This window comes from Anolis sagrei, chromosome X (genome assembly GCF_037176765.1).
Source record: "Anolis sagrei isolate rAnoSag1 chromosome X, rAnoSag1.mat, whole genome shotgun sequence".
In the NCBI taxonomy this organism is placed as follows: Eukaryota; Metazoa; Chordata; class Lepidosauria; order Squamata; family Dactyloidae; genus Anolis; species Anolis sagrei.
Window position 1 is genome coordinate 47,693,193 of NC_090034.1, and position 23,579 is coordinate 47,716,771.

The following is a 23,579-nucleotide window of genomic DNA, read 5'->3' on the forward strand; positions in this document are numbered from 1 at the left end:
GATAATGGAAAACCTACATTCTCTGCTGCAGCCGATCCAGGCTCTCCTGCCTTCAAAACCAGTGCTCTTGGAAAGGCACGTTCTATCCCCAGTGTCCCCATTTGAGCCGAGTCCAATCTAAACCTGAGATGCTTTTCAGCAGAAAGATGCATGCAAAAACAAGGGCACCTTTCGAAACCACATAATACAAAAGGCAACTGGAACACGCAAGCACACCTGAGCCAATGCGAAAAAGGGAAAGTGGTCAAAATGCATATGGCTGAGAGGAGAGTGACACATCGGGGGGGGGGGGGGTTCCGTATGGTTTGGGGGAAATGTGGTCTGAAAATGATGGGGGAGGGTGAGGAAAGCAGCAGCCAAGAGTAAAGCCCCGGGTGCCAGGAAGCAGTGGAAGAGAGTGCCAACGCAAGCCATTCGAAGTGCCGACTGCCAGGCAGAGGCCAGAAACCAAGCGGAGGAAAGAGAGATTGGGCAGGTACCTTTCAGAGCGGAGAGAGGACTCGGTCGAGGTGGGTGAGGAAGCGCTCAGTGGAAAGAGGAAAAATGGGACACCTGCTAGAGCAGAAAGAAAGGGGATCCTCTCCAAGAGAAGAAGAGAAGCAGAGTGAAGAGGCAGAGGTTTCTAAGGACCCATCGACATGGTTGAACAAATGCAGTTTGCCCCCACCTCAGTTGCCAGGGCTGTATGGAATCCTAGGAGTTGCAGTCCAGCAAGGCCTTTTGCCTCCCCAAATGACAGCTCCAAGGATTCTATAGCCTCAAGCCAAAGTGGGGTCAAACAGCATGCGGTCAACTGTGTTAAGATGATGAAGCTGATCCCCTCCCAAACAGGCCCAGATCTTTGGCTCGAACCCATCTCAAAAGGAAATTCCCTGGCATGGGAGTCCTGCCCCCATGGCCACCCCAGGCAACCATGCCATGGCATGGCATTGCCCTCAACCGATTGCTGTTGCTCCTTACTGGATTGGACCAGGCGCTGGGTCTTGGTGACGGTGCTGACGGCCGATCCATCAGCAGAGGTGGCGCTCTGCCGGGCGGTGGTCTCCACGGTGTGGGTGGCCCCTTTGGCCTTGGCCTCCTGCAGCCGCTGGTCCCGCTCCTTCTCGCGCTGCTCTGAAAAAGGCACGGCCAAAGAGGGGTCAGACCCAAGAGGAAAGCAGGCAATTCAGAAAAACTCTTGAGAGGCACTTTACTCCTCACAACAGCCCTGCAAGGCAGGCCAGGTTGCAGGGGGCTACTGGCCTTAAACCTTTGTGAAGAAGCAGGAGGAGGAGGAGGAGACGAAGGAGCAGGACTAAGATTCAGAGCAATGGACTCAAATTACAGGAAAGGAGATTCCACCTGAACATTAGGAAGAACTTCCTGACTGTAAGAAGAGCTGCTCAACAACAGAACTCTCTGCCTCAGAGACCGGTGGAAGCTCCTTCCTTGGAGATTTTTAAACAGAGGCTGGATGGCCATCTGTCAGGGATACTTTGATTGTTCTTTCCCTGCATGGCAAAAGGGGCTTGGACTGAATGGCCCATTTGGTCTCTTCTAACTCTATCTATCTATGATTCTGAATGTACCTCGTTTCCTCTGGCGCAATTCCCGCATGGCTGCCCGGATCAACCGCCGCTCCTCGAAGTCCGTTGTCCGATCCAGCTGGAAAGAGAAAACCCCACGTAATAAAACGGGGGTGGGGCACCAATATCATCGTCCTCTGCCTCCAAACCCAACCTCTACAACCAGGTAGCACCCCAAAACCAAAGCACTTCCTTTCGTCCCTGCTTCAAAGTCTTTAAAAGCCCAATAGTTTGGCTTTTTCCTGGCTTCTCTCTGCCACCCACCATTTTATCCAGCACGTCCTCCTCCTCGATTTTGCTCAGTTCCTCGGCACTTAGGTGCCCGCGCGGAGCCTTCTCTTTCTCTGCGTTGTGGGAAATAGGAACCGCCGACGTCTTGGGAAGCTCCGGCAACTCAGCCTCCATCTAAGAAAAAAATGGTCACTGAGCCTGGCAGGAAACCCCATGGCTGGACGTGCCTAAACCCTTTTTGGTGCCCCGTCGGCAAGGGCATGACATTGCAAAAGGACAAGCTGCACAGTCTCCTTTGGCATGGCTCCCATGGGGGGGAGGGGGAGGGGGTTCAAACAATTTATGCCACTTTGGTAGGGCAAGAGGGCAAAAATCCTGAAGAAGCAGGATTTTTGGTGCCATTTTGCAAAGGATCTTTGGCATTTCTATAGAGCAGATATGGGCAAAATAAGGCCCGGAGGGCAGATACGGCCCCCTGGCTGCTTACCTCAGGCCCTCCTCATTTTCCTTGCTCTCTTGGCCTAAGGACGCGGTAGCCTGCCGCATCCTTATCCTCCTCCCAACATAAGGAGGGTGCAAGCGGCCCCATCCTTATGCCGAGGATGCAGTGGCTAAAATGTCCAAACCTTATTTTATGTTTTATGTATTAATATGGTTAGGTTTTTAATTTATAGTTATATGTTATTGTCTAGCTATTATGTTTTGGTTTTCACATGTATGTATGGCATTGAATTTTACCTTTATTATGTTGGAAAACGCTCTGAGTTCCCTCAGGGGGAGAAAAGTGGTATATAAATGTAAATAAATAATAAGAGCCTTCGAGACCACTCTCAGCTATTGCCTGTCAAGCCCTCCTCCGAGCATAATGCCAAGAAGACAGCCCAAAGATCGGGGGAGGTGGATCGGGGCAGCAGACGCATATCTCGTTTTCCTCCGGGCATAAGGAAGGGGTGAGCAGTCCTGTCCTTATTTGAGGAGGACAACTTGAGGATGACCCAAGCCCTGCCCTGTGATGCCCCTTCCCAGTCCTGCCCTCTCCCTCGCCCTCTCCCTCCTGGATCGATCCCACCCAATATGTGGCCCTAAGACAAAAAAGTTTGCCCGTGCCTGCTATAGAGCTATGCCCGGGCCTAGCAAGGGAGAGCAGGGTTTCAAGTACTCTGTGGGCACAGAGCAGAGTAAACTGTGTCAGGGGATTTCTAGCGGGGGATTAGAAGGGCTTATGGCAAAACAGCTTCTCAGCAGAAATCAAAATTGTGTCACTATGCAGGATGAGGGTTCAAGACGGTCTGAAAGAGGGCACAGCAGCGATGCCATTGGATCCACCCCAGGGTTTACTCTAAACGTTCATGCCACTCTTCTCCGAGGTGCCAATCTGGAGCTGGCAAAAGGAATCCAGCACCTCGGAGAGCGCCTTCAGAGATAAAACCTAAGGTCAGTTCACCACCCTGCAGACCTGGAGGTGCCTTTCCCAATGCTGGGGCCACTTGATGGGAGACAATCCCAGCACAAGCTGCACAACAGCATTCAAAGCCGTTGCTATCCATGCCCACACATTCTTGGATGAGCCCTGAGCTGGGAAGAGAAAGAGGAGGGGACCATCCCAGAAACTGAGCCGCACAAGGCAGCTGGACCAGGTTCCGTGCCAGGGAAAGACACCCCCTGCTGATGCAGCTGCCCTGGCAGCCATTTTGCCCCAAGCAATTTGAATGACCATGGGTTCTATTGGCACAGGTAAGATGCCATGTGCCAAGCCTTGGGCAGAGTGCACCTGTCCCCTAAGTTGGCAGATATAATCCTCCTGGCTTTCTCACACACACATTTCCCCGACACACAAGAAATGATACCAAGTCGCAACAGAGTACACATTTCCTTCATTTATATCAGCCTTTTCCACTTCTACAGATATTCCATTCCTTTGGTTCCCTCTTCCAACTCCCTCCCTCCTCTTTTGAGTCAAATGAAAGCTGTAATCCAGGTCAGGAGCCTCTCTGTTTTTGTGGACGTCGGTTTGCCAAGGACCCTGGCAACATCTTCATTGTTGGCACCATGGTGGTATTGGACATTTCTTGGTACACAATCCACTCAGCTCAAAGTCCAGGCTTGCTCAGAGGATAGGATTCGTACTGTAGATGTTGGCTACCATACATTCCTTTTCTACGCTGAAGTGAGCGGTGGCCAGGCATCGCAGCCAAGCAAACCAGAAGGAGTCTAGGTGTCCCTGACCATCGGTCACAGTCCCCATGTTCTTTCCTACCAACGCCGGCTGCTCCCTGGCACTGTGGCACCTGCAACATTGCCACTCCGAGGTAGATGGGCCCCCGAGGACCTCCGGGTGCTAGAAAATGTAGGCGGGTGCGCCACAGGCTCTGCAGGCTCATTGGTGCCCGAAAAGTGGGCCCCCGGATCTCCTGACTCAAGCAGCAGGGTGCTGGGGTCCTTCTCTTCACCCTGGGAAAGGCTGAGTTGCTTCAAGCTCCGGCTGAGCTGCTCCTGCTTGGCCCGCAGGGTGGCATTCTCCGCCTGCAGGTTGGCGAGGGCGGCAGACAGCGGACGCACCAGGAGGAGGGCCTCCTCGACCTGTTGCTCCAGCGCCAAGCGGCAGGACTGTAGCTCCTGGCGCACCTCCTGGATGGCCTGGCATAAGGGCTCCTCTGGGGCTGAAGCTGGTGCTCGTTCCAGGCTTGGGGTGGGCACCCCGGGCATGGCGACAGAGAGATTGAAGGTCAACCAAGCAGAGGAGGTCACTGGATGCCACTAGCTTGGGTCGCCAAAGTGTCCCAAGTGGTGGCAGCACTGCCTTGTGCCTCTTTTGCTGTGGCAGAATCCCAATCAGGTCCTATTGTGGCACCCGGAACGCTAGCGGCAGAGGCAGGCAGGCAATCCGCATTGCTTCTGGCTATTCTTGTCCCAGAGGCGAAGGAGGGTGTCCGCTTGCCAATGACAGTCAAAGACAGGGTGACAGCCGGGGCAGGTGGTCGGAAGGCTTGACGGATTGGGAGGGGACTGCGTCCCGACCGGAGAAAGGAATGGAGATTTGGACAGGGGCAGGGTGCCCCCTGGGGGCAGCACAGAGTCCTGGCAGATGATAAGGGGCAAGGCGAGAAGCTTCCCACTTCAAAACAATGAGGGACGGACGCCACACAAACCTTTTCACAGTCTGCTTCAGGCTGGAAAAGATCACTAGCCACCTGTCAGGTCCTCCAATGCAACTGGAAGAAGGATTTGACTTGGGGTCAACTCACAAAGGACTGCCCTATATCTGCCCCCTAATCCAGGATTTGGGAAGCTGAGACTGAGTAATAGGTTTCTTTTTTACTTTTTTTCTTTGTCAATTGCAGAAAGAGGTAAACAGTACTGAGAATCCATAACAGCAGCCAGAATCCCAAATAATTCCCATACAGAGACACAGGAAGCAAAATGTGCACTTGACAGTGGGGCAAACACAAACAACACCTCCTCTGGCATTGCCACAAGGCAAGCTACATTCAACAGGAATCCTACACAAATTCCATCTCAGTGTCCCAATGCCACCCTTCAATTGTCTACTACTGGCAAGATGGAAGGGGACAGGAGAAAGAGGTGGAGGCCCGCTTGGCACTCACCTGAGCCATGGGTTGCCAGTCAAATGCCAGCCCTCTCAAGTCACTTTCCTTGTCCCCTTGGCACCACGCTCCTTACTGAATAATGCAGGGCAAAGCAAGGGATCGGGTTCTCGCCTCTGCTGTCCCGCTTGGCTTCCTTCCCTCAAGCTCTTCGGCCCTTACCCTCCACAAACTCTAAGAGGCCCCTTGCAATGCCCTCTCCTGCCTAGGGGTTGGCACTGTACTCCACCAGGCAGCAAGACAGCTCCTCTGGCAACCTATCCGCTTCGCTGAGCCACTGGCTAATACCTTAACGAGAGACGACAGGGCCGCTGCAGAAACCCGGACAAGGCATTAGCCTAATTAGCTCTGGCAGACATGCGCTGAGGTGTCACAACTCAAGCGGCAATGCCAGTCAAGGGGACAGCAACCCTCCGACCAGTTGCTCTGCCCTCCAACGCCTGACGGATTAACCTGGCCACCAGGAGGGCTCAGGGTGCACTTTCGAGGGATTGAAAGGCTAGAGGGATCTTTGGGGAATCTCAAACCCGGCTGCCTGGGATCCTTCACGCACAGCCATGCCCACCACAAACATGGCAAAGGGCCACGGCACATGCCTGGCAAAGGTCCAATACAACACAAACAGCGTGTCTCCCTCTTCTCAGAAACACCCTGGATGTCTTCCGAGATTGGGAGGAAGGGAAGCACAAGAGAAGGGCTCCCCTGAAAGGGTGCCAGGCCACCAAAGGACAGCAGGCATTGCCTTAAATGGCTGAACACTGCCACCCACCACATCGCAGCTGAAAGCTAGCTCACCAAGACATTTTCATTGTGTTATTTTGTCTTGTAAATCACCCTGGACAAATATTTAAAGGAGGGGTGCCAAGATGCTCTTGGTGATTTGCAGCAAAGGACATGCCACTTCTGGCACATCAAGTGAACACATCTAGCCCTAACCCATACCTTTTTTATAGTTGCTCAGTAGGCCCTGGAAATGTGTAGCCTCAGGCCCCACCCCACTCTGGCCATTAGTTAGGACCTTTTTTTGCACTTTACCCATTCTCCAACCTTATATTACCTCACTGTACTAGCCCCGGCCCAGTCCTTTCAAACTGTCTAAGCCCACTTTGAAATTCTGGCCATTAGTAGCTTATTTTGCATGATGGAATAGTTTTGGAACCAGTTTTTTAATGTATATGATTGTGTTAATAGTTTTATGTATATGTTTTAAATGGCTACTGTGTATGTTTCTGTGTTGCTTTGCTTATGTGGAAACTCCCCTGAGTCCCCTAGGGGAGACAGAACGGTATACAATAAAGTTGTTATTATTGTTGTTATTATTATTATTAAAAACCTACAAGCAAATGGAATTCTTTTTTCTTTTTTTCAATCTGTGTGGAAACAACACAGAGCTGGAAAGGAAAACCAACCCCAAGATTCATGGCCAGAGTCAAGAGAGGAAAGTGGACTCACCTTATGCAAGCTGGAGTTGCTGCCATGGTGGCTGCTGCTGGCGCTGCCCGCCCCACTGCCAGTGCTACTGCTGGTGGTGGTTATGCGGATGGGGGTGCTCCTCAAGCCCAGGGTCAGCTCTGCAATACAAGAGAAAAAGAGTGGAGGTGTAAAAGGCAGCTGGCACAATAGGGAAGGGTCCAAAGGGGCAGGGCAGCAGGTGCCAAGGGATGCTCACCCTCCTGCCTTCAAATTGATCCCAATGCTTGACTAGCTTAAAGCAGGCAGATTGCACTTTTTTATTACAAACTCTGCACATTCCTTCTCAAGTTACTAGTCCACATGCACACAATCCAACGACCAGGATTCTATCTTGGCAAAAATGCAGCCCCCAGCCCTCCCGCTATCCAGCTGGTATGTAGGAACTACATTATCAACCCAAAAGTTTGCAAGGATAGCATTTAGCAACGGGGAGGTCAATGGGCACTTTCCATAGTGGGTACTACATCTGCCTTGGGGCATGCAAGGGTTACAAGGTGCTAGAGCACCATCCTTCCTTAAGACAGTCCTCCCCCAAGGATATAAACCTCATCTCTTTCCATCATCCAGGGCCCAACTATACAGCCCATCATCCCCTTCTTAGCCACCCAAGCCATTTGGGACATAAGGAGGAGAGATGGCTTCCTCCAAAACAAGTAGGGAACAAGGTTTAAGGGCAGCACAGAGAGCATTAAAATCGCCCCATCAGCCCAATCCCTAGAATCCATTAAGGGGGTGCATGCTGTCCCACAACTGTACCCTGACCTTGCTCCCTAAAATAGAGATTTATAGGTTTTTTCTTTTGCTAATCCCCACCCCGCCCAACCTCCACCGGCTTCTCATAGAATCCTAAAATTGGAAGGGGACCCCAAAGGCCATCCAGTCCAACCCACAACTCAATGTAGGGTCTCCCTTAAGGCAATCCCAACAAGTAGCTGCCCAGCATGTTTCGGAAGACTGCCAAACAGGCAACAGGTTCCATCATCCACATACTCTGACCACCAAGAAGTTCCTTCTAGTGTTCCAAACAAAGCAACTCTCCTATGACTTAAAATCTGGGTGGAAGTAACTACACAAACAAACTTGGTCCTACGAAGTTCTCAGATGTTTTGCAATCTCCATATTCTATCAGACGATTTATCCACGTGTCGACATTTCAAACATGGTCAGAGGAAACTGCACTTTTCTGCAAAAGCATGGATAATCCAGTATCGGAAAGACAACCCATCCTCATCCAGAGAGTTGAACAAGGGTTGTAACGTTCAAGAAAGCAACATATCATTGCAACTGACAACTGGAGGAAGGTTCAAGTATTTAGAAAGTGATGGGGTGTTTTTTAGTCCCCATTCTTTTCAGCTTTAACAACAGAACATCAAAATATACAACCAAGAGCCTTGTTGTGTATCCTTACTTGGCATTAAAGACTGAATTAAGCATATACATATCTATATAAATAAAAATGTAATGTTTGTTTGTGGGATTAACATAACTCAAAAACCTCTGGATAAATTGCCACCAGATTTGGCCACAAGACACCTACTAACCCAAGGGGTTGACCATCACTCAAAAAAAAAATTGAGTTTGTCATTTGGGAGTTGTAGTTGCTAAGATTTATAGTTAACCTACAATCAAAGAGCATTCTGAATTTCACCAATGATGGAATTGAACCAAACGTAGCACACAGGACTCCCATGACCAAAAGAAAATACTCGAAGGGTTTGGTAGGCATTGACATTGAGTTTGGGAGTTGTAGTACACCTACATCCAGAGAGCACTGTGGACTCAAACAATGATGATTCTGGATCAAGCTTGGCATGAATATTCCATATGCCCAACTAGGAACACAGATTGAGCTTGGGGAAAATAGACCTTGACATTTGGGAGTTGTAGTTACTGGGATTTATAGTCCACCTACAATCAAAGAGCATTCTGAACCCCAAGAATGATAGAATTGGGGCAAACTTCCCACACAGAACCCCCATGACCAAAAGAAAATACTTAAGGCCATCCAGTCCATCTCCCTTCACCAGGGCAAGAAAATGTAATCAGATACTGTTTACCCACAAGCGTAAAGAAATTACATATATTAGAAGCCAACACCTTCTCATTACTTTATTTTCCAGACCACCAGACTGGGCCACAGCAATACGTGACAGGGGACGGCTTGTATACAATAATACAGACACACACCAAGATAGATAAGATTGATAAGACAGATTAATAGGCAAAACCCTCCCAGAGCAAAACCATCATCCATCACATGGAAGAAAGTTCCTTATCTAAGAAATACTTTCTTTCCAACCTCTGCAAATTATTCCCGTTACCGGACCCTTAACATTCACTTTGGGAAAACTCTGGTACCCATTCTAATCCCATTTACTTATTTAAAATTCACTGATAGTTAATAAAAAGACATTCACAGGGCATTGCCCACAAAGGGGCCAAAGAGAGCACCAGTTCTATTTCTTTGCAGATGGGAAGCGTGCATATATATATAAATCCTAGGTGTCAATGCAATGCCAACTCACCTGCCCGCTGGTTGCCTGGCGTCCCCACAATATGACTCCGGACTGGCTGGTTGCGGCCCTCCTTGATCTCGATGGTGAAGAGGGTTTTCATGGCCTCGTCGTCTTGGTGGGAATGTGCCAAAGGTTTGCGGGAGGTGCCACCCGGCTGGGCATCGGGCTCCTCTGCACTGCCGGCGCTCCCCTTGGCATTTTCAACCGAGGCAGCCCTCAGCTTGCCGCCCAGCCATTGGCTGCCTTGGCTCCGCCCCCTAGGAGTGCCCGCCTCTTTGGGGCCGGCCGAGAAGGAGGAGGAGGCCAGTTTGGGCACCTGCTCTGTGCCAACATCTCCTGCCCGTTTGGAGGTTTGCAGCCCGGCTGGCAACTCTCTGGATGGGGACCGCAGCTGCTGCAGGACCCGGGCCCCTTTGCCAGGGCCCTCGGCCTTGGGGGGCACTGCCTTTGTCACTGAGGGCTCTGCGTTGAACTTGCGTGCCCGCTCCCAGACTGAGCCCGATCGCTGGAAAGGCTGCTCCCGGCGGGCATCTGCCCAAAGAGAGAGAGAAAGCGAGGAAGGGATATGAGTGTCGGCTTGGGATGGGAGCCTTTCCCATCCCACACACAGCAGGCGCTGTGCCAAGCCTCCTAAGGGGGAAAAATCCCAGATCCCAGAGATTGAGAGGCTTAGGAGTCCCTCCCTTTCGCCTTTGGGAAAAGCCTCCCCTTCAAAATAGAGAAACAGAGATTAAACAGAGAAAGAGGCAAATAATAATTAAATTATTATTATTATATTTAAAACGTTATTATTATTATTATTATTATTATTATTTATTAATTATTTATTTATTTATTATTGAGATTGGCACCAAACATCTGTCTGTGTGAAAGCTCTATGTGAAAGTATCCAAGTCTCCAAACTGATTTGTGGGTTACACAACGTGGATTCCTACTGTAAAGTTCAGACTAAAACCAGGAGCAGAGTCATCACCCAGGCCTCAATGCCCTGTAGAGAGGTAACTCAGAGTGTTACCTGCATTGCCCTTTGGAGGTAGCACGGATGCTGCAGTTTCGCAGTTGCAGGCATCTAAGGGGGCAGGGCCCTTGGAATCAGTTGCTGGCAGAGCTGTTGAGAAAGAAGAGAGGAAATGATAACTTTCACAAGAGTATAGTTGGGATAGATAGAAAGTATATCCAATGTCTGTAAAACTGATATCCAACTGGAAAGCAACCCAGGGATGTATAGAGGCCCAAAAGGTGGCCAAAACATGGCAGCGTGGCACTCTTAAAGCTATACAAGGTACCAAAACTAAGAGGGTGGAGCTGGCTTTGGAACCTACATTGTAATATTAATATTTGGGTTGACACCACTTTCACTGCCCTGACTCCATGTTATGGAACCCTGGAAGTTGTAGATTCACAAGGTCATTTGCCTTCCCTGCCTAAGAGGGCTGGTGCAGCCCCAAACTACAAATCCAAAGGTGCTTGGAGATGAAAGTTAAAACCAGAGAGGTCTGAAAGCAGCCATTTCCAATTGGGTGTCTTGGACTATAACCTCTATCATCCACAGCATGAGATTGGTAAACAACCTGTCCCAAGACGTGCCAGTTATAGATGAACAAATGCATGAAAGCCAAGGAAAATGGAAGGAGTCATTGAGTTGGAAGAGACCTCCAAAGGTCATCTAGTCCAACCCAGGGGCTCTGAATGTTTCACCCGACTTCCCTTTCTAGATATTTGAACTCTATCCCTCTCCTGTATTGCTAATGAAGACCCATTGTGGTGCCAAAAAGGAGGGGACGAACGGCTCCAGCAAGCAAGCCAAGCTGGAAGATGAGGAAAGAAAGACCCAGAGCCGTAGTTCAATGCCCTCTTGTCATACCCTCTATCCTAGATCAAGGTGGCCATACCTATCAGGCTGGGCAATAAGCTCTCCTGTCTTAGCGGCCAAGGAAGAAGGGACCAGGTTCGCCTGCTTTGAGGCAGAGTTCAGCCACGTTCTTCTTTTTTCCCCCCCAAGACTCCAAAGCCTAGCATTCCCCCTTTAGGGGAAAGGCAAAAGCCGGCTAGAAATGTGATCCAAGTAGCGAGAGAAAAGGATGGAGTGATGGACTCTCCCAAAGCAGAGAACAGGCGAAGGCGAGGGGCCCTGCCAAGGAAGGAGAGAGGCTTTCCTCCGTTCGTGACCTTATTGGGAAAAAGAATGCAAAAGGTCCCACTTTGCCGAAGAGCCGGCATTCCCTTTCATGGCCCGGCGAGGGAGAGGGAAGGGCAAGGAGCCCAGCAAGGAAGACAGGGCCCTGGAGAGCAGCAGCATTGCTGAGACCACAGGAAACCCACAGGTGCTAGGGCAGCTCTTGTGAGGCTACAACTCCCAGCTTGCTTGCCCATGATCGACAGCTGAGCAGGACTTCTGGGAGTTGCATTCAAACAGGTCGCTGGGATTGACAGTTCCGGCCTAAACCAGTGACATCAGCATTTTGGGAACCATTCTGACCCTCGTAAAAAGCAGCACAAAATGGTGCACCCCGCTTACCATCAGCCTCTTCGTTCATTGTGCCCACTTCCTGGAAAACAGAGAAAGAAATGCGTCAAGATTCTAATGCGTCACCGAGCTTCAAAGGGAGAGATAACGCCACATCTAAGTGAGGCAACGAATCCGCTCTGGAGTTTGGTCCAAGCTTTAAAGATGCTCTCCAAAGCACTAGAACTATGTCAACTGCTTTTTGTTTTTATAAAAAACAGGATTATTAATAACAATATATTTTTTTTAAAATCTGTTCATGGTTTGAAAGTGTTATTTCCTGGTTAATTGTGCTGTCCTTGCTTTGAAAGTAGTTGTTCCACTCTGGAAACCTTGTTTTTGTGTTTGCCACAAACTAGGTTGAATTGGTTGAGTTTCTATGAGATAAAGGTAAAGGTTTTCCCCTGACATTAAGTCTAGTCGTGTCCAACTCTGGGGGCTGGTGCTCATCTCCATTTTTAAGCCGAAGAGCCGGCGTTGTCCGTAGACACTTCCAAGGTCATGTGGCCGGCATGACTGCATGGCTCATCCTTACCTTCCCACAGAAGTGGTACCTATTGATCTACTCACATTTCCATATTCTCGAACTACTAGATTGGCAAAAGCTGGGCCTAACAGCAGGAGCTCACCCTGCTCCCCGGATTCTAGCCGCCAACCTTTTGGTCAGCAAGTCCAGCAGCTCAGCGGTTTAACCTGCCACCAGGTGGATATTCATTAAAGAACTACAGCAAAAAGTGCTACAGGATATCCCTCCTGCAAAAACAAAAGTTTCTGCAGTTTAATAAACTTTTCCTATGTTTTTATAATGCAACCAATTAGGAAATGACATGTATAACTCAGGAACAAAAATCATGTTACATAGTGTAATTGTTCAGCCCTCAGAGGAGCTCCTTCCAAGTTCAGACTAAAACCCAGAGTGAGCTTTGAAGATAATTCAGTCCCCTTAGTTCATTTATGCCAGACGTTGGCATGGAAATGAAAAAAGTATCACACTATATTATTTACTTGTAATGTAGTGATTGTGTTTCAAAACCAAAATCCATTAGCTTCGCTAAAACGGTCGCAAAGTATTGGCTGCCAGCTCGTTATTCGCCCTGGCATTTTGTTCTCTAAACAGTGCCCCTTTTTATACGGATGTGGAAAAGTTTAACTGGGTGACAGGTTCACACTGAGCACATTCTTTCCGAACTCGGCCGCCGAAAACACATTTAGTGCGCCAGCACAACATGCCATATGGGCAATGGGCAAAGTGCAAACCCTCTTGGTGACTTCCACCTGCTCTGTTACCCCAAGTACCTTTTCTTTTTCACTTGGGGGCCTCGGCTGTGACTCCTCTGCCCAGTTGGCATTTCCTCCTTTGCTGCCTGGCAACTCAGGGTGGTCCAGCATGGCATCAGCAAGGGCATCCTCTTCCAGAGGTCTCAAAGCCTCAACAGCTTCCGGGTTGGACATGGCGCTGTGCCTCTCAGCACCAGTCTGGGCCTCTGTCCCAGAATCACTGGCATCAGTGCCCTCGGCGCTCGACTCGGAATGCTCCGATTCCTCCGAAGGAGGCTGGTGAGGAACAGGATCGAGGAGCAAAAAGGTCCCCGGAGAAGAGTCTTCTAGGGAAAGTCCGAGTGAGTTACATTGAGGGGGCATCGATACTGAGGAATCAAGGCAGTTTGATACCACTTGAACTGCCCTTTGTGCCCCCAAATGTATTACCAATACACTCAATGAAAAAAAATCCCCTTGACTCCCATAATCCCTCTAACCCCTTTAATATCCCTAATGGCAGCTTTGCCCATTCTTTCCCCATGCCACCTCCTTGGCACAGTGGGCACTCACCTGGCATGTCTGTTGCCTTGGCTTCAGACTGCTGTTGACTCCGCAGCTCCCGGATCTGGGCCCGGATCAGTTCCCGCTCGGCCAGCTCCTGAGCCTGAAGAGAGACATGGCAAACCAGTTTAATTTAGATCCTAAATGCCAATGCAAGCCAGTTTTGCCTCCATTATTCTTATTATTGATCAAGATTCCTGCCCCCGCCCCAAGAACACTGGGATGCACGCTGAACTACCCGTCATGACCTTGGGTGGGGCATCCTGCCCTCAAAAAGACAAGTATGAATGCTTGCCAACCCATGGGCACACCTTGGCTTCAAATCCGTGCCAGTCCCATTCCATTAGAAGGTCTCTCCTCCTTTCCCTGCTCCCTTAAACAATTAGATGATCATCGATGGGGAAGATGGGTACGGTTGCCAGGTAACAGAATGAAGCTTCCCCCTCCCCAGACCCTCCTGCCAGGTTGGTGCTGGGTTGCTAGGCAACTGTGGTTCTTTTCTCTTTTTCTAGGGAAAGAGATGTAGAGGTTCCAGGATAGGTATTTTTTTTCCAGACTTAAGGATTTTGCGGGACTCTTCACTCCCAGCATCCCTCACTAGGATGGTTCAGGCTGCTGGCAAATGCTGTCCAATCTCTTCCTACCTCTAAGCTAAGACTCAATTTTCCCTAAGGAAGCCAGGTTTGGATCCAGGCCGGCTCACTTCAGATGGGGTCCTTGGCACAAAATCCCCGCAAACAGAATTCTAGTAAGTGAAAACAGCATCAACCATATCCCTGCAAACAGAAATCTAGCTGCACGAGATAATTTTTGACAAGCAGGACGGCTACTACCTTATTGGCAAGCAGAACTGGGCCACTGGTCACCAGGGACATCAAGGAGCCAGCCCATATTTGAATTTATTCAGACTATTTCTCAAAGCACAGATCACACTGCCACCTTTAACTCAGTAATGCAAAGGAAATCCAGCCGAAATGTTGCAAAACACCCCCATCTAGTGGACAATCTGAGGATGGCATCGGATGCAGAAATTCAAGGCTGCAACTGAACTATAAATTCTAGGTTTCTGTGACAGCAGTTAATACTGTTTTTGCCCACCTCCGAAACACCTCTGTCAGCAGTCTTCTCTTCTTGGCCCTTGGATTCAAGGGTCTCCTTGGGGCCCCTCTGGCTGTAATAGGCCTTCCCAGCCAAGGCTATAGAGAAGAAAAGGAGGATGAGTCAAGTCCCCAAACAAAAGGGAGGCTGTGCCCATGAAGCCACTGGATCTCATACCCTCAATCTCTTCAGCACGCAATTTGCGGATGGCAGCGCGGATCAGCTTGCGTTCTTCATACTCACTGGCCCCTCGCAACTGGAAGAGAAAAGTGAGGTTAGCCTCTATCACTTATTGTTGTTGTTGTTGTTGCTGTTGTTGTTGAGACAGAAAGGAGAGAAGGCTTTGCCAAGTTCTCCCCAATCGCCTTGAAGGCCTGGAAGAGAAACCGGATGGCGCCAGTGGGCAAAACTGGCAAAGACTCACCAGGGCTGTCAATTCCTCCACATCCTGGATGCTTTCGAGTTTCCCGGAAAGAAGATCCAAGGATTTCTCTTGCTGCTGTTGCTCCTCCAACTGCCGGGATCTGAAGGAAACCCAATGGGTAAGATGGCAGCAAATGGCAATGATCTGTAGAACTGCTTGGCAAAGGGAAGCCCAAAGCTGCCCCAAATGAGACACGGCCCAAGGCAGGATGATCTTCTTTCCGCCGGCCCTCACCTGAGCAAGTTCTCCTTGTTCTCCCGCCGCTCGGTCCGGAAGCGCTTGGATGCCAGGGCCTCCTCGTCGCGCTCCAGCTCCTGTCGCCGCAGCTCCCGGATGGCCGACCGGATCCGGCGTCGCTCAGCCAGGTCCAGGGTGGCCTCCAGCTAAAGGGTGGGCACCCAAAGAGAAGGGGAGGGTCACTCGGGGGCTGAGATGCCAAGCCCACCCCCGGCTTGACCACCCCCCAGGCCTGGCACACAATGGAGGCACTGTCCTGGCACATACTGGGCCCCAGTGTCCCTCCGCATGCCAACACAAGCCAATGACTCACACGTGCCACTGTCCCCCGTGCCCTGGACTTGAGGACCCACCAACGCACGCTGGGCAGAGAATTCTTTCAGGGTTCATGACTCTAACAAAAGCAGGCAAAGGGAAGGGGCCAAGGTGTCCACCCAAGATGCATGCGCACAGAGACTCAGATAATTTTTTTTCTTTTGAGTCCAGGTCCCGAGTTATCATTCCTAGAAGGAAGTTTGTGCAGCCATTTGGCTTGAAATCATTCCTCCCTGTTTCCCAAGCCCTGGCGATTTACACACGGCTTTGAAAAAGAGCCCAGATATAAACAAGGGGGAGATTTACGATTTGTGTAGAGCCCTTCATCTTAAAAGGCAACAACTCTGAGGGAAATATGTCTCCCACACAGCATCAAACAGAAGAGCCGAAGGGAACCCAAAGGCCATCCAGGCCAACCCCTAAAGAAGCTCTGGCATTTCACATCAATGTGTGGCATTTCCCCACTTCCCCATTGCCCACTCCACTCTAGAGAAAGCCACCTGGAGAAATGAATATTGGCTCTCATATTGCTTCAATCTTGGGGGCCGCCAACCCGAATCAGGTCTACGCCATAACCTAAGAAGTGCACTATGGAAATCTGTAAGGTTCACCCTCCCTTCAAATTTGGACTGGGGTCCCGGGGTGGATTTACGGCACACAACCAAGAAAAAAGCAACCTCAAGGGGTGATCTAGATCCCTCTGGAGCACTGCTGGGAGGTGAAGCCCACAAGAGGAGTTTATCCCCAGCTCTGCGTGCCTTCCGTGCCATCCTTATCTCCTCTCTCCTTCTCCCTCCTTTGTGTCGGATCATTTCCTGAAGGTGGGGTCCAGCCAAGCGCTTCCAGGCATTCACAGCTATCGGCCCTACTTCCTGCCCTCTTTTATCTTGGTCAGGAAAGGATCCACAGGCCTGTTTCCCGGAGTTCAAAGGCCCCCCAGTGGGCAAAAAGCCTCTCCAGTGACGTGGGTCAGATGGGGGGTGGGGAGGGGGAGATGCCATTGGAAAGCTTCCTGAAAAGTTTTCTAAGGCTCTGATCTAACACTGGGTCAAACAATTACATGTTAAAACACAGTCAAGAGTGAAAGCGATTCTATGTGAAACAGATAGCATATCCTTCCCATCCCATTGCCAAAGAGAGTTGTATATGATAGGGGATGGCATAGGGGGTTGCCTGCAGGGCTAGATGACACTTCCTTGCCCCCTGAAGCCTTTGGCCAGCCCCAAAAAGTAATCAAAATGTGGTACGATTTTAGAGCAACAAAAGGCAGCAAGACGGCCTGGAACTTCCCAGCTTCCAAAGCAGACTGGGAAGATGCCAGGAAGCAAAGGGAGCGCAGAGGCCTGAAACGTCCCTCAAACAGAGCAGCCGCAAAGAGGAGCCAGATGTGCTGGAAGCCGCAGAAAGGTCAGCAGCGAACTGGACGTCCCACGGTGGCTCTGGGAAGAACATGACGTCCTGCCCAAGCAGGAAATGAAGGGTTGCGAGCCCAACCACCGGCCGGGAGGAACATGACAGCACAGGCAAAACCCCAAAGGGTTGGATGGGCCCGTCTCAGGGGAACAACAGAGGAAAGGGATGGGCCCAGTGGGTTTGAAAGAAAAGGCTGGCGCAGAGGAGCCATTTCTAGTGGAAAAGAGGAGGAGGCCAAAGGGGGTGAGAACAGCAGGGTGCCAAGTTTGCACCAAGCCCAAAGCTCAGCCCCAAAAGGGCACAAGGGTCACTGGATCCCGCTGTTTCAATAAACTGAAAAAGGGCAAAGGAGAGAGAGGGCATTTCTTTATGTTTCAGGCAGAGAGACAAGCTCTGGCCAAAAAGGAACAGAGCAAAGGGTCATCTTAACCACCCTTGCCAGCTTTGGCCCTGGTGGCACCTGGCTGCAGAAGATGGAAATCCAATCAAGCGGGCACAGAAAGTGAATGCAAGAAAGTTACTGGCCGTATGCATCTCAAACAAGGCAGGTTGGTATCACAGGATTGTGGCACTGAAGGACATCCCTGAGATCATCTAGTCCCACCCCTCTGACAGGGCAGGAGCCAACACTTAACACTCTCTGAAATGGAGCTCTGAAAGAGAGGGCACCCTTCACCTTATAAATGTTAAGAAAGAGCAGGAGATGAACGTGCCTTGGCTGGCACAGGTGAGCACATCCCTCACTCCAGACTCAGCCCTAAGGAATGCATTGCGGGAAAGAAGAGAAAAAGAAATGGCACCACCAGAGGCATTGGGATGGCAAAACAGGCGAATGAGGGAAGGAGGAGGTGGAAAAATTGTGGGGAAAAAAGTCCAAAAAAGAACAAGAGAACAGTTTCTCCTGATCGAGGTTAATCCCCTCTTAGCCTGAGCAGGGATGAGAAGAGCCAGAACCCAAAATTCCAGGCTCAGAAAGTGCCCGAAAGAGGCATCAACAAGATGAGAAGGAAACTGTTGGGGAAAGAGAACCCAAACGCTGCTGGACTACACACTCCATCATCCTCCAGCAAAGCACCACCACATTTGGTCATTTGTGGTCCCCATGCCTATAAAAAGCATCTTGCACAGCTGGAAAAGCATTTGAAAAAGGACCGAAGGGGCCAGAGAAACCATAATTACAGTGTCAGCAACCCTCGGTTCCATGTCATATTTTTAAACTTGCAAGGCTTTGCAAGGGAAAGCCTTGTAACATCCTTTGAAAAATTACAGGACTTACAGAAAACGCAGTCCCTTCTAGGTAGCACCTTTTCACACGTCCATGAATTTGTTTCTTTCCCTTTTTGCTTGTTTGTTTATACCAGGCATGGGCAAACTTGGGCTCTCCCTCCAGGTGTTTTGGACTTCAATTCCCACCATTCCTAACAGCCTCAGGCCCCTTCCTTTTCCCCCTCAGCCGCTTAAACAGAAAAGGAAAGGGAAAAGGAAGAGGCCTGAGGCTGTTAGGAATGGTGGGATTTGAAGTCCAAAACACCTGGAGGGAGAGCCCAAGTTTGCCCATGCCTGGGCTGAACCCAAACTGTGTAGGGCTTTGGGGGCCAAAAGCAGCCCTGGAAATGGCAACATCATGGACTTGGTTTTGTTTTAAGGGCTGCTCCGGCAGGGAACTCCACGCTGCATCCTAAGTACGCCTTTGGGGCCTTTCTAGACTACAGCTCCCGGCCAAAACGGGAGCCTGGTGTCTGTCTGCCTTCACAGCCAAAGGAAAAGGCTCAGCAGTGTGGCCAAAAAGGCATCCTCACCCTCTTTTCAGGCCAAAACGGATTAGCACCGTAGAAAGGTTCACGTTTGGTCTGGAACAGTAAAAGCACTGTTTATCGTTTCCGGCTCATCTGCCAGGAAGGCAGATGAGAAGGCGATGGATTTCACAAGCTTTTTCCCACATCTGTTTGGCCAAGGACATCTTTCAGCCCCCAAGTAAAAGCTATGGAAATAGGACTGTTTGGAGAGCTCAAACTGCTAGGAAACAACAAAAAATGATGACCCTCACAACAGTCCTGCGAGGTTGGCCGCTATGGGATGAGAGGCTGAGGATAGCAGCATCCAAGCCCTCTCCCCAAACTCTGGATTTCAAGAAGCTTCAGGTGGCATTGCCAATGATGAAGAATCCAGGGAGTTGCCATTCCAAATGCCAGCTGATTCATACTTTAAACGATTCTTTCAAGGTGCTGAAGTGTCCCTCTGAACTCATTTCAGCACCATGGAGAGCTTCTCTGAATCCATTTTGGCCCCATTGGCATGGAGGCTGGCAGTGCCCACTGCCCAGATCAAGGCCGGGCATGGCTCAGACATTGGGCACCCATTCAATAGGAATCAATGCCCCCCCCCCCCCAACGCTGGCACAACCTTAAAGGGGAAGCAAAGGCCTGGCATTGCTTTGAAAGGAACACAACAACTCACGCCTGCCCTTCCAGAGCTAAATAAAGGTCGAAGCAATGGGGCTTTGTTTTTGCAAACAGCAACGCCAGGCTTCCGGCTGCTAAGCCCATTCTTTGCATGCTCCATTATCTCTTTCCGCAAACATGGGGAAATGATATGGCACACCTGGCACAGGGCACGGCAGCCGGTGGCAAACACCAAGCCTTAGCAAGACCAGGAGAAAACACAGGGAAAGAATGGGCTTGCTGGTTTGTTCCCTATTCCAAATGGTTCAATTTGGAAAATTTGGAAAGTTCAATAAGTGCTGAGTTAAAAAAAAATACAACTCTAAGAAATGTAGTCTTTCTCTTTGGACACGAACCCAAGTTATGCTCCCTCCAAATGGTGCCTCTCCCTTAGAGTCCGATTCCAAACAGCTCCTTCTTCACTCAAAACAGGGCCTTACTCTCACAAAATGGAGTGTTACTCCAAATGGCACCTCTGACCTCAAAACTGTATTACACAAAATGGTGCCTTGCTCTGTCAAAATGGATTCCTACTCCAAATGACGCCTCTCCCCGCAAAATGGCGCCTTGCTCCCCCAAAATGGAGTCCTACTCCCTCCAAAAGGCATCTTCCTCCCTCAAAAGGGTGCCTGGTCCCAAAAAATGGAGTCTTAGTCAAAATGGCACCTTGCCCCCTCAAGATCGAGTCCTATCCCTCAAAATGGCATCTTTCTCACCCAAAATGGCACTTTGCTACCCCAAAATGGTGTCTTACTCAAAATGGCTCCTCTCCCCTCAAAATGGAGTCTTACACAAAATAGCACCTTGCTCTCCCAAAATGGTGTTTTCCTTACTCAAAATGGTGCCTTGCTCCCTCAAAATGGAGTCTTAGTCAAAATAGCGCCTTGCTCCCCCAAAATGGCATCTTCCTCACTCAAAAGGGTGCCTGGTCCCTCAAAATGGAGTCTTAGTCAAAATGGAGTCCTACTCCCTCAAAATAGCATCTTCCTCACTCAAAAGGGTGCCTTGCTCCCTCAAAATGGAGTCCTACCCCTCCAAACGACGCTTTCCTCACCCAAAATGGCACCTTGCTACCCCAAAATGGCATCTTACTCAAAATGACTCCTCTCCCCTCAAAATGGAGTCTTACACAAAATAGCACCTTGCGCTCCCAAAATGGTATTTTCCTTACTCAAAATGGTGCCTTGCTCCCTCAAAATGGAGTCTTAGTCAAAATGGCGTCCTACTCCCTCAAAATGGCATCTTCCTCACTCAAAAAGGTGCCTTGCTCCCTCAAAATGGAGTCCTACCCCTCAAAATGACGCCTTCCTCACCCAAAATGGCACCTTGCTACCCCTAAATGGCATCTTACTCAAAATTACTCCTCTCCCCTGAAAATGGAGTCTTACACAAAATGGTACCTTGCTCCCCCAAAATGGTGTTTTCCTTACTCAAAATGGTGCCTTGCTCCCTCAAAATGGAGTCCTACTCCTTCAAAACGGCATCTTCCTCACTCAAAAGGGCACCTTGCTCCCTCAAAATGGAGTCTTACCCCTCAAAACGGTGCCTTGCTTCCCCAAAGGGAGACTGTTTGAAATTATTGCTCTTGGCATATTAGGCAAATGTCCTGGTGGCATCGTGTTCTCTCGCCCACACTGCCTAGCCACCTTGAGGTGTGGTGTATCACCTCCCCGCTCCCCTGCCGCCCCCAAAACAGTGAGTTTGCGGAGAGGTGAAGCCTTGCCAGAAGGCCACACGCTTTCCCCGATGGTGTTAACACCCTACCTGCCTGGCACCCCCCAGGGCTTTGCTGGGCCAAGGTGTTGACAGGCAGCTCCCGGTTGGCGCCCGGGTGCCAAGTGGGGGAGCAGCGCCTTCTCCTTGCCACCTTCCTAGCTGGAGGCAAACCAAGCCGGTTCTGGCAGAGAAGGGAACTGAAACCTGGCATCTGAGGCAGGCAACCTGGGTTTGAAGGGGCCCCGTGGGCATAGAGGTTCAGAGCTCCTGGCTTGATGGGCATGCCAAGAGAGCCACTTTGATTGGTTTTTGTCTCCATGCAGGGCCCTCACCCTTTGCAGGAGCCCAGGGCAAACCGTCAAACAAACCAAAGAACTGCAGGGCATCCAAACCCTTTCCTGATGAAAGTGTTTCTCTTCTGCCAACCCTCCTGCCTTGGCACTGCCTTGGGAACAGGGGGAAGGTAGCAGTGCCCTCTGAGAGAGGAAAAATGAGCAGGATTATTTTCATGTTATAACCGGAACTCCGGTTACAGAGCCCAGCATCCCCAACCAGTGGGATTGCAGGGTCCAAGAAACCCATTGGTTGGAACAGGGAATGTTATGTCCCAACTGATGCCCACCTCAGAAGGGTGGCAAAGGGTCGGGAAAAAAATGTTTTCAGAAGATACAAAGATTTCAACTCAGGACCTTCTCTTCCCAAGACAGCAATCCAAATGAAAAAGTGTGTTGAGTGCATTTTGGGAAAGATAGAATTATAGAACCCCCTTCCTGGCAGGCAGGGGCACACAACTACATCGCTGGACCATAGCACCAACGGCAGATGGTGCCAGGTTTGAAGCATGTCCCAGCACTCGTTTTGCATCTCCAACGGACACTCTGGGAATCCGCACAAAGGGGCCTTGTGGATGGCACATGCCAGCATCTTGCCAATGGCCAACGGCCAGGTGAGTCAAACAGAGGCCCTCCTTTTCCAAGCGGGCAAAGCTCTGGGACGTTTGCCTGGCACAGTGGAAGGAAAGCAAGGATGCCAAGGGCGGGCGTATAACGAACTCCAAAGGAACGGAAAGGTGCCAAACAGGGAAAGCTTCATATTTTTTGAACGGATCCAGGTTTAAAACAGGAAACTCCTGACTCTGGGATTGGGCATGCCCCCTTGCCACCTGAAACCTGGCACGCCCACCTCTGAATGCGTTTCGAGGGAAAGCCAAGCCAAGCAGTTTGCCGGAGTTCAATCCCCTTAAGAAAAGAAGACACACGGATGGGATGCCTCTCCTCCAAAAGCAAGCGGAGGAGAAACTGGTTGGCTGCCTTGGCAGAGCCTCCCCACTTCTGCTGTGGTTGCATTCCCGAGGGCAGCATTGCTGGGGATACGACTCACCAGCTTCCGGAGCGTCCCCTCGTCCATGCTCAGGAGCGTCTCCTCCGACATGCTGCCCACTGCTACTGTGGCTCTCGCCTTTCTGGGTGCCCAGAGACACCGGCTGCAACCTCAATGTTGGCACTCTCTCCCAGTGGGTAGTTAGTTTGGGGTGGAGATGATATCAATCCTGGCAGGAAACAAAGCATGGTTCCGATCAGGGAGACCTCACCAGAGAAGCACAAAGTGACAGATGATGCCAGGTCCAGAAAACTGTGCCCATCACGATGCCACAGCAGCTACCCGGTACTCTCCATCCAAGGCGCTGGTGTCCAGGAAAGCCTGGCAAGGCACCTCGGAGCATCCCAAACCTGAAATGCACTGACTCAGGGACAAGGAAGTCATCTCAAGAAATGCCACTGAGAAGTCCCTGCGCATGCCAGGATGCCAGGAGAGCGTCCACAAATGCCAAGGGAGATGTTCAGATGCCACCATGACAAAACGGCAATCTGATGGTGGCATCGGAGAGCATTGGAGCCCCTCCAATGCGCAGCCCTTGCTCCTCCTCGCCCGGAATTCCTGACTAGAAGACACACCGAGCAGGGATTCTGGGAGTTGAAGTCCCAAAACATTGATGGCTGGGCATCATTGCTTTAGACTGAGGCACACCAATGTCATCCCTGGGAGCCATGGGTATCAAACCTTGACAGATGTTCTGGATTCCACCTCCCATTAAGTATGAAGCCCAAACTCTCTGACCCAGAACCCCCTTTGTGTTCTGGAAACAACACATGGAAGGAAATCCCAGGTCAGGCCCAAGGAAACGAAATACAAGAAAGTGGAGACTCTCCAGAACTTT

At 50.3% G+C, this 23,579-nt stretch overlaps 1 protein-coding gene across 5 annotated transcripts in view; it reads right to left on the reverse strand.

The window, feature by feature from the left end:
* Window positions 1-23,579, reverse strand: part of SMTN (smoothelin) — a 33,785-nt gene that overhangs the window by 9,219 nt on the left and 987 nt on the right. For 4 of the 5 annotated variants that reach the window (XM_067473310.1, XM_067473308.1, XM_067473312.1 and 1 more), the window contains exons 2-15: window positions 22,742-22,910; window positions 15,474-15,622; window positions 15,240-15,339; window positions 14,993-15,071; window positions 14,816-14,913; window positions 13,727-13,820; window positions 13,193-13,500; window positions 11,909-11,939; window positions 10,406-10,498; window positions 9,400-9,921; window positions 6,854-6,972; window positions 1,830-1,970; window positions 1,569-1,644; window positions 961-1,113 (exon numbers count right to left, since the gene is read on the reverse strand). In XM_067473310.1, the coding sequence (XP_067329411.1) occupies window positions 961-1,113; window positions 1,569-1,644; window positions 1,830-1,970; window positions 6,854-6,972; window positions 9,400-9,921; window positions 10,406-10,498; window positions 11,909-11,939; window positions 13,193-13,500; window positions 13,727-13,820; window positions 14,816-14,913; window positions 14,993-15,071; window positions 15,240-15,339; window positions 15,474-15,622; window positions 22,742-22,792 (2,014 nt within the window). In that variant the 5' untranslated portion in view covers window positions 22,793-22,910. The remainder of the gene's footprint in view (window positions 1-960; window positions 1,114-1,568; window positions 1,645-1,829; window positions 1,971-6,853; window positions 6,973-9,399; window positions 9,922-10,405; window positions 10,499-11,908; window positions 11,940-13,192; window positions 13,501-13,726; window positions 13,821-14,815; window positions 14,914-14,992; window positions 15,072-15,239; window positions 15,340-15,473; window positions 15,623-22,741; window positions 22,911-23,579) is intronic. The other variant, XM_067473309.1, reaches the window with a different exon arrangement.